Consider the following 11175-nt stretch of genomic DNA (forward strand, 5'->3'; position numbering starts at 1 on the left):
CCCCTTAGTGTCTTAAATCTCAAATCATATCTGCTAAAGTGGGCTACATAAACACGCACACATGCGCATGGATTTCCTTTCTTCAATGTTTAGTCTGGGTGTCATCACTAATTCCCAATTTTTTTTTTTAAATACACATATATATATATATATATATATATATATATATATATATACATACATATATATATATATATACATATATATATATATATATATATAAAACAAATAGGCGCTTCACAACCAAAACATGGCACCACGTGAATCTGTGCTCGATAGTACCGATTCAAATTCCCCCAAAAATACCGTCTTCGGTACCCATCCATTTGTAAAGGGGCCCCTGCCTAACACCGCCTTCGACGGTCCTTTAACTACCTGACTTTGTGGGCCACTGATGGAGTAAATATGGGCCCTGCTAACTCTCCATACGGTTTTAGCTCTTAATTCCTGATTAGCTGAAAAGGGCAGCACTTGCTCTCGGGGTCTTGGGATATCAGACGACACTAAGGGGGACCGGGGCAAGTGTTTTTGTGCCTCATTTTTGAAGCGGGGATGTTGGCGGGATAAGAGGGAGTTTCTGTAATAGATACTTATCTTACTGCCCTCAAGCCCCTCCAACAAAGTCCCCCTCTGAAGAGATTATAACCCAGGGAGGCACATTAACTCTAATCCCATGCTTTGAGGCCTCGCACCCCCGTACCACCCTCTGCCCCATTTATTCCATCCCTTCTGTTGTTTGGGGAGAAGGGGGGCCCGCCTTGTTTCTGGTGCTTGTAGGAGCAAGGCCTGTGGCTACACGCCGCTTGTGGGGGTGTGCATGTGTGTGTGTGTGTGTGTGGTGGGGGGTAGAGTGACTGCTGCTGTTTCTATAGCCCGCTGACTCCAGTGAAAAGCACTGAGGGCTGCATACTGCTGTGTAACTGATTCCTCTCTCTGAAGAGATTAGGCGCTACATTGTCGCTTCGGTTGCTCATTTCCATGAGAGCGCAGCCTCCCGCCAGCGCGCCGCTCGCCTTTGTTATTTCCACTCGGAAAACACAGGGCCCGATGTCCCGGGCTTCCTCGTTGTCATTGTCTCACAAATAGGCTCTGAATGTAGATGTCATGTCAGAGATGCCCAATAACCTCATTAGTGCCTGGAGAGAATACATGTGCATGAACTTCACTTTGTTGTATTTGGGCGCCGCCTGGATTTGACGGGACCCGTTTGCTTTTGCTTGGACGTGATGTATGCCAACCATGCTCCTCAACAATCTGCTGATGAACACCGGTTTTAGCGTCTAGTCTCTATGAGAAAACAATACAAAAAAATGGACAGTTTTTACCTGAAAACCGGTCAAAAGTGTCTCAAATGGGCGGAGTTGCTTGCAGTGTTAGTCAGTCACTTTGGTTAGAATCAAATCAAAGTTGAATCAAAAAAATTTTTTGCCTAAACAGATGAGTGAGACAGCTTTTTAAAATGGCCATAGTAGAAACAGCTCTGAACGCAAAGTGGCTTCCGCAGTTTGGGAACAAAGGCTGAGAGAACACAAGGATCCATTTCCGATTTGCCGTAATGCTTGTGTAACTGCATTTCTTATTTCCATGAATTTTTTAATCTATCATATGGTAAGGCTATTGATAGTGTCAAGGAAGGTTGTCAGTGACAACATAAATGAATAATAAAAACATTCATTTAATTTGTCTGTCTTAAATTAAATAAGTATAACCTCGCCAAATACTGGCCTGACATGCGCATTACAGTGTTGTCAGTCGTTTTTGCAGAATGGTGTGAATGGTGATAGTTTTGACATCTTAACGTGAAAGACAAAATGTCACCGGTTTGGCTTTGTTGGTAGTGTAAGCGTAATCTTCTGAAAAATAATTATTTTTCTTCATCCAATCAGTTTTAGCAATATGACATGACCACTATGAAGGTGAATTTCACCAAATTTGTCAGGTCAAAACACCTGCCGCAATTCATTCTGGGTGCGCTCTATTTGATGTCGCTTGGAAAAAATTGAGTTTTTTTACGCTTACATGCATCAGCATGTTCAGAGATCCCCTCTCTCTACCACAAATGAGCAAGTGTTTTCCAAACCTCCCGTCCGGTTATGAAATGATATTCCACCGGCGGCAGCGCCAGCTGTCACGGCCGGCCATCGCCTTCTCGAACCAATGGCGCCTGTCACTCACCCAGCGGCGGGCCGTCAATCAGCCCGCACCCTGGGGGCAGTCTGGTGGGGGGGCGGACCTCGGGCCGGCCCCAAACAAAGACATACTTACATTTGCAAGCGCTTTCAACGCCACTAGTATTTTGAAAGAATGATAGAGTGCTACTGATAAGAGCAATGACAAAGGACAAAGAGTGGAAGGGGGTCTTCTGGTGGTAGTTATGGGAGGGGGTTAGATAGTAAAGAAGTGGGAAGGCATGATAACATTCACACTTTGCTTACATCTCCCCATTTGTGCTGTTGCCCCAGGAAAATCCCATTAGGCGGCACAATTGGATATTTGTCGTAAAGCATTTCATGTAAATGATGGCCACAACAATTTCGTTGATCACTACGTTTTCCCCTGAAATCATCGTATCCGTAAAGTAATCTTCAAATGTAGCCAGTCATCAAAACTAATCGTGTGTGAAGCGCCCCTCTCAGTATGCACGTCACGTAAAAATAAACTAACAAGGTGAAGGTGATGACAACTCTTGTGGATTGTCGCTTGAGGCTTTTGTTGTCACGCTCTCGCCTGCTGATGAGCACTTTGTCCCTTTGTCAGCCACCTTTGACGGGCTCCACACCTCCAAACGTGTTATCCCTCGTGACATTTTATGACCATAGTTGACAATAAGTGATGCCTTCGTACCTCAAAAGGTTAAAAGCTCATATTGGAAAATTTCCAACACAATTCTTTCTTTCGATTAGTCAAGAACAAGTTAATGTTTCTGTATGTTAACCAAGCAGAATTGTGTCCATCAAGGATGGGTCGTTCTGAGGCCCCCCCGATTAATTAAAAAAAATCAATAAAATGAAAAATAATATATATTACTTTTCCCCCCTGAAAAAAAAATTCTCTACTAATGTGGATAACACTTATTTGTGTGCATATTGGAGGTTTGTCTGTTTTGTGCAGATTGTTTTTTCTTTTTACAAAAAAAACAGATTATTCCCAAAGCATGTGATGGGGCGCCAATTATACGTGGATTTTCAGTTTGTATTTTGTCCGTATTTAAAATGGCATTTTTTTCATGCATCTGGTTAGGAAGTGAAAAAATCGAAAATAGCATGTGTGTGTGTGTGTGTGTGTGTGTGTGTGTGTGTTGGGGGGGGGGGGGACCAGGTGTGTGTTATTCACCTGATTTTACGGTAGTTCATTTCATTTTTGAGTGTACCTCCAAAATACAAATTCTTGATTGCCTAATTAAAAATTCTCTAGAAATTATATTTTGTTATTCAGTTCAAGTCAACTTTAAGCGATGGGACTTGAGGAGCCATAATGACAAAAAGTCGTGATAATGAAATATTTTATCAATACCACAAGAGATATCAAATGGTTCAACACTTTCCCGTGTTTTATCTCTGGGCAAAATCTTCAGCGAGACAACACCTTTTTCTTTCTTTTTTTTTTTTCTTTTTTAATCCTTTGAGTTATCTTGTATGTTATCACATCAAGCCGGGAGAATAATCAAGATTCCATTTGGTCACTTCCCTCCCCTTTGCCCCTCCACTCTACGCCTCCCCCCCCTGTAAACGAGCGACATCCTAACAGCAAACAGCGTTTCTCTGACCCGTCGGAGCAGCGCCGACACCTGCATTGTGGCCCAAAAGAGGAAGAGGATGAAAAGAAAAGTCCGAGCATGGGACAAAGGCGGCCGCCCGGAGCTTGTTTGACTTGAGATGTTTTCTCCTGATGCCGTAAGCCTCCCTCTCTTCTTCTTCTGCTCCTCTTTGCACTCCACTTGGCTATTGTTGTCTCTGTACAAATTTGCTCGAGGGCTTTGTTGGCCGCACCCGATTAAATCCCCCGTTTCTTCCAACTAAACCACTTTTTTTTCACCCCAGGATCGTACCAGCAGCCTCCTGTGTTCTCTGTGTTCGCGTTACGTATTACACCAGTAAGGCTGGATTTGCACTACAGGTCTATGCGGCCAATTCCAAATTTCGTTTTTATCCTTGCCCTTAAGTGACACATTTGCAGCCTGGATGTGTTCAACATCAGGCTGGATTTACAGTCCTAGTCTAAACACGGCAACCTAACGTGGCATTTGTAGGATATGAGTTAAGCAGCAGAATCCACCCTTTTTTTGTCATCTTTGGGAGCGGACGTTTTGCCTGTTGCTGTCGACTAAAGAGCAGATCACAACCAATCATTACTCAGCTTCAGAAAACAGGTGAGTTGTGATTGGTCCTTACTTGAGCCCTGAGCAACGGTGCTGTAATTCTCAGTTGACAGAAGTGACAAAATGGCCGCCCCCTGAAATGCTATAAAACAGGTGGATTTTGCTTCTAAACTCATATTCCACAAATGCAAAATGAATCAGAATGCCATGTTTTGACTACTGAAGACGCATAGAACATTTTATTTCAAAGATTTTTTTATGGGGTGACTTCCCCTTTAATCAAAAACAAGAGGCTTTTTTTTTTTCCTGAGAAGTGAATTTGATATTATTATAAGCCACAATAACATTGAAGATGTGCATCAGCAGGAAGTGAAAAGTGACAAACAAGCAATTCAATTAAAGCGTCCACTCCTCCCGGAAGATTTTCTCCAAGATGTTGGAGCTGTTCATCTACAAACATTTTGATGGGTTTGAGGTCAGGGTTCTTCCTAAGTTCTTCCACCACAATTCCTCCAAAGTTATGGACCTTGCGTTGTAAAACTGCCTTTAAACACTGTTGCCATCCGTTGTTGATTCATCCTCCTGACATGTCACATGTTAAAAGAATTTTTTTTCCAAGTTTAAAATATCTGTAAAAAATGTGTATTTGTTTGCAATGGTGAAAATGTTTTTCACATTTTATTGGTTTCTTAAAAAAATATATATATATATTAGAAGTAGTTACTATAACTATACTGTTACAAGTAACATTTAACCTTTTCTTTTTTTACATTATTCTTTTAAAATAAAATTAAGTATTTATATAATAATAATAATATAGTGGGATTTTGTGTGCCTGGATATTGACCTAGTAGTACATGGCACAAGACATGCTATTTTGTGTGTGCGTGTGTGTATTCTTTTTTTTCTTTTTTTGCTATTGGAATCACATTAGTTTGAATTTTAATTAATTGAGTGCCTTAATTTTTTAGAAAAAAAAACTTGGCATGCATTATTACAGTACCATATATGTATTTTCACTAAAATAAGGCAACATGTGTTTCTATACCATTTGATATGTTTATATTTTTCTTGAACATTTTAATGCATTTCATATTCTAATGAAAATAATATTTACTGCCAATTTTTGTCACGTCACAGTTAAACAGCATTTGATTGGTGTGAAGTGATGCAGGAGATTTCAATATAAAGAACATTGTTTTCCTTGAAAGATGTTTTCCTATAAAAACAAGAAAAACAACTGTCTGCTATACATAGTAAGTTAATTTTATTTCATTTTATTTTTAAAAAATGGCTTCCAAACAACCTTTGTCGACATCGTAATTGAATTGATCATACCTTATAAATCTCTAGTCTTGATTAGAAATATAAAGAATAAGTATAATATAAAGTAAAGGTAGTTGATCTTCCAACTTATCTGATTTTTGAATGTATTAAATATAAATTTTCTTTTAACGTATATTTTCCTGCGCTCCTGTAACGTGTTACATTACTGTTTGACATGATTCGTCCATTGCTCGTTGAAACAATGTATTGCTATATCAATTGTAGGTTGATTTTTAATTAATTAATTTATTTAAATAAGTAAGGATCAAGTCTAAATCAATGTTCTTGGTTCTATTTAAAGTCAGACAATTGTGATTTGACTTCACTAGAGTTACGTCAATCGTTTGTGTGTGTAACACAAACGCACACGCATATTAGCATCTGTTATCTGGCAATTATCATATACATAACCTACACCTGTTTCCCCTAACCAGCTTTCATTAAGACAACAAGAGACGACCAGCAAGATGGCAAAGGAAACACTTTGTTTACCACGCAAATTCTGGAGTATGAATAATTTGACTATAACACGTACGTGCAGAATATGAATACACTTCAATTATGTCACGTCATGCAAAAAAATACTTTGATGCATAATTCATTAACATGCAGCGATGTATCTCCATTTGGGGAATGGGAAACACCTCCGACTATCTGTTGTTGTTTTCTTTGTTTTTGTTTTTTTTTTCGTGAGACGTGTCGTTCTCAAACCAGTGCAACACAAAAGTAACACAAACACTTCTGAGATTTTGTCCATTATCGATTGCCGTATTTCCCATTTATATCAATACAAATGTTTATTATTTTTTTTATGCATGCTGTACTTACTGAGATTCGTATGCATACTATACCATTCCAAATGTGGAAGTTTAAACAAAAGATAGAAAGAATATGCAAAAACTACAAACTTAAGTGCTCTCAGTTAAAATAGAAGTCACTAAAACGCACAGGTGATTGCAATATGCAACGATAACGTATCAAATCCAATCCAATAAAATATCGACTTTTTTATGTACATTTAAACAAAGGTTGAATTTGCGCGTCCAAACACTAAAAGGAACAGCAGAGCTTTGATGGGATTTAGTGAAAGCTTGACCTGTCAGTCAACACCAGTTCTTTGCCCCCCCCCTCTCTTCCAAAGCCCACCACCACCTCCTCTTCGTCCCCTCCACCCCCTGGACAGCTGGCAGGATATAAACCCACGCACGTCCCCACAGCAGCCCCACAACGCTTCTTCCCATCACCACTCAGCACGTTGGGAAACATGCCAGCCTCGCCGCCCGACTTTGGCGCTTTCTTCGTGGACCGGAACATGGGGATGATGGCCATGGGCCCCCCCGGCCCCGGCCCCGGCCCCGGCCCTGGCTTTCTAGGGGCCCCGCAGCAGCAGCAGCATATCGGGCTCCCCATCACCTATTCGGGACTACACGGATACAACTTGATCCCCTTGGCGGCCCACCACCTCCACAGACACGTCACACACTTGGTAAGCAGTCTTGTCATGGAACGGAGTACAAATGGAATTTTTACATGTCATGTGTTTGACATCTATTCTGGCCATTTTAATTTTACTCCACTCAATTTTTTAAATAAAATGTACACTATTACCCTGATACGATTCACGTAGCCATTTCAGGGACATATAGACTACAGCACTTTTTAAAAATATTTTTAGCTGTAAAAAAAAAAGTATTTAAAATCAGAAAATTACTTTTGATACTCAGCACGTCGTATTAAGCTAGCAACATTCTACAAGCTAGGCGACTTTCACTTGTACCATAAGTATTTCCTGTTGAGGTACTTGCACATTTACTCAAGTATCTCTCTCAGGTAAGGCTGAAAGTGTGTTCGTCTAAATTGTCAATTTCCCTGACATTTGTCATCATCTTGCTTAAATTAACTTGGTTAGTAATTGTACGCAGAAAATGGGAAAAGCAATGACGTGGGTTGACGCTCCTTATTGTGATTTAACTCAGCCAATTGAATGTTTAATTAGTCCAAATGCTGTACAGGTGGTTCACGCTTAACCCAAGTTTGTATGCAAGTCGCAACATGGAGCTTTTAATTACTGTCAAAATTAAAACGGTAGCCTAAATACAATGTAAAACCGTTTAAGTTATAAATATGAAACAAATTAAATGAAATATTGTTTTTTTTTTTATTCCTGGTTATCTTTTGTTATAACCTCCAACAATGCTCGGAACTGTCTGGAAAAAAAGAGTAGGATAGGCAAGGCAACGAAATTGGGGTCCAACTCTAAGTTAGTAAAAAATAAATTATATTCTAAAAACTATACTGAATGTAACTAAGTTATGGAATTATCGAAATTCCAATCAGTTGTATCTTGAGGATTGGTATGGCAATGTAATGCACGTATTTATATTATACTTTTCCAAAGGTGGACTCACTAAGCGTTTATAAAAAGAGTCCTACAAATGCAGAAACACAAAATTCTACAGTTAATACAGGAAAACAACGCGCGTCACAATAGCTACAATCTAATCTCATTGGAATGCTTGAATGTTGAATTCTTTATTGGAGCTAGTCTATATGTTGTATAAAAAGGTACAGGGAATATTTCTCCAATATTCATTGTTGAGATTTATACTGGACTTGAAGAACATAAGAAATTTCTGCATATACAAAGTATACAATTAGTTGAAATACAGACAAGTATCTTCCGAAAGCCTAGCGGCCTAAAACTTTCAAATACAAAAATAAATGCGCAACTGGACATGATCTAAAAATGATCATTGTAATAATTTGTCCAACATGGACAAATTCATCCTAAACAATAGACCTCCTGTTCGTTTACAGGGAGCCTTTTCCTGTTCTGATAAGACGCCCTCTAAATTCTTAATTGGTCAAACCAGTTATAGATGCCAAGTTTTACTAACTTTCATAGGGGCCCTACTGAGAAGCTTTTATGGTTGACCTTTACAATAACATGTGAATCTGCACAAGGATGCGCGTATTTGCAAAAAAAGAAAAAAAATTGGGGAGCATGTTGATGCCCATAAGAAGTGTTTTTTTTTCTTTTTCTTCTGATTTATCATTGCAAGAGGTGCTTCCTTCTGCCATAATATTGATAAAACGAAAAATAATCATTACTATACGTCATGGTCCATATACCATGAACCCCGTTTATTTGCGCCAAAATGCCAGAAGATGGTGGCAAAGCACTGCTTTTGTCTAAATAAAGCTCCTCAACTGGCCCCATCATATTCCAGTTCCTTGGCTCCAAAATGCCACAAGATGGGGACAAAACACTACTTTTACTTTTATTTTATTTTGATGCAGTTTATATTGGACTGCATGTCACTAACTGTGAGTCTCATTCCCAGGGCAACGCCTTTGATCTGAAGACCACCGCCTCCCCCTACCACCACACGCTGCTGGCCCGTGGGGGCCCCTTCTTCCCACCCTACCGACCCGGACCAGCTGAGGAACCCGGGCGAGGTGGGGCCAAGGTCGCCACCCGCGAGAGCACGGCGGCGCTGAAGGCGTGGCTGGGCGAGCATCTGAAGAACCCGTACCCCACCAAGGGCGAGAAGGTCATGTTGGCCATCATCACCAAGATGAGCCTGACGCAGGTTTCCACCTGGTTCGCCAACGCGCGCCGCCGCCTCAAAAAGGAGAACCGGGTCAGCTGGGCCTCCTCCAGGTCCAAGTCGGACGAGGAAGATGAGGAGCAGGAAAGCGAGGATGAAGAGGAGGAGGAGGAGGAGGGGCCTCTGACGAGGTGCGATGAGGATGCCAGGGTTGAAACGGCGCGGCCGGGTGTTGAGAGTACGCCGGAGAACGCCACGGAGTCAGAGGTGGCTTCACAGGATGGGGGCGAGGGAACGCGTGTGCAGAGCCATCACAAACCCTCACCTCAGGAGAACAAAGACATTCCAAAGCCCAAAATCTGGTCGCTGGCCGAGACCGCCACATCGGAGACCGTGAAGAAACCAACAGAGCATGCCTACCAGTCTGCAGAGAGGATGTGGGCCGAGTGGGCCTCCAGAGGCGCTCGCCTGCTGCCCGCCTGTTACACGGCCCACGAAATCCACTCATGATCCACCAAAACCTGAAGACAATATTCATGCTTGATGCACTTTAAACTCTCAGACGACAGGGATTGGCGCTCATCCCTGGAAATCTGTTTACAGACCAAAGATGTTTTTTTTATGTAAATAAATGTAGATGTATTTTTCCAACAAACCTGTAAATTATGTTTCCTTTTTTCTGCTAATGGAAGAATATTTTTACATAAATAAAACCAGATTTAGGAGAAAAATCCGATCTGTTTTCTTTTATTCAGATCTTATGTTTCACTTGGCATGCATTTAGATAACATGGTGATGAGATTCAGAAAATTGGTTTTGCTTTAAAAGTTAGAAATGAGTCAGTAAGTGAGGAGGAGTAGTCAAGAAAATAAGGTGAGCTTTTATGTAAGATATTTTATTGTTCATTTCAATGCGAATGTTGTACATCCTTCAGAATTGGAACATAATTGCACTCATTATTTTTGCTCTGCCATCATCAGTATATCAGTGGTATAAAGAACAACAAATGCGCCTTTATCGGGATTGTTTTTTTTTTCCTTCTGCCAAGGGTCTTAAGCGCGTTAGTATGTAAATTCACTAATCCATTTGAGGAACAATGTGAAATCCTGGAAAAGTCCCCTTGTCTCATCTCTTCATGCTAATGAATCCTCACAGATGTGCTCCCGTCCGTTGAAGACACAACAAACTGATTATCTGATTGCTGTCCCGTTCGTTGACGACACCAAATCACATTGACACATTGATGTTGCTTTGCTCAAGGGCACATTGGATGGAAATGCATGCGATCCTCAAGGTAAGCTTAGCAATAACTCATGTCCCAATACTTTTGGCCATTTCTGTGCCTGCATTTTTTTTTATTGTGACCTCTGGCGTCCTCTAGTGGTAACGGATTTGATCGTCAACCCGAAAGATTCTTTGGAAAAATATGTTCTATGGCTCCCCTCTGTTTGAATTTAAACAAGTAAATCTTTATTTTTAAACACGACTATGAAACACAGTCATGCAGAAACCTGTACGTTAGTGTTGTGTCAAAGCCAAAAGGTAAGCAGAGCTGCGGTTTTCCTTCCCAGATGGGCATTAGCTTCTGAATGCTTGCATAAACTTGACTGCTTGGTGAAGTTGTCAACACAGTGACGTTACAGAAGTATAGCCTCAGTAAAAATGCTTGAATTGCCTTTTTGGCACTCAACCCCCCCCCCTCCAAACCCGGTTGCCATAGTGATAAAATCCATATTCACCATTGGCCCAGCAGCATGTGGGATGCGGTTTAAAAGTGGCTCACTTTCATGGCACATAGGCGCTCTCTCAAACTGATTACTTTCAGCAAGATAAGAAATAGTGTGTGTAACGTGTGCTATTATTCTTGACATTTAGTTTATTTTGAGGAAAGGATATCAAACGCGTTATCTAGACACCTGGAAAGTCTTTTGAATGAAACTACAAAATCTGTTGCTAAAGGACAAGCAAGTGACAAACTAC

General features: G+C 40.7%; 1 protein-coding gene across 1 annotated transcript; it reads left to right on the forward strand.

The window, feature by feature from the left end:
• The first annotated feature begins 6822 nt into the window (after window positions 1-6822).
• Window positions 6823-9864, forward strand: irx7 (iroquois homeobox 7). The gene is made up of 2 exons (XM_088291073.1): window positions 6823-7130; window positions 8989-9864. Exons 1-2 carry the CDS (start codon window positions 6909-6911, stop codon window positions 9703-9705), a joined length of 939 nt encoding a protein of 312 aa, XP_088147199.1. The 5' UTR covers window positions 6823-6908; the 3' UTR covers window positions 9706-9864.
• The last annotated feature ends 1311 nt before the right edge of the window (window positions 9865-11175 follow it).

This window comes from Idiotropiscis lumnitzeri, chromosome 3 (assembly GCF_059441095.1).
Source record: "Idiotropiscis lumnitzeri isolate Australia: NSW breed Sydney's pygmy pipehorse chromosome 3, RoL_Ilum_1.0, whole genome shotgun sequence".
Classification (NCBI taxonomy): domain Eukaryota; kingdom Metazoa; phylum Chordata; class Actinopteri; order Syngnathiformes; family Syngnathidae; genus Idiotropiscis; species Idiotropiscis lumnitzeri.

Bases quoted from the DNA above. Each gene is read 5' to 3' on its own strand.
- irx7 (XM_088291073.1), top strand. From the start codon at position 6,909: ATGCCAGCCTCGCCGCCCGACTTTGGCGCTTTCTTCGTGGACCGGAAC. The intron at 7,131-8,988 runs GTAAGCAGTCTT...TCTCATTCCCAG, and splicing joins ACAGACACGTCACACACTTG to GGCAACGCCTTTGATCTGAA.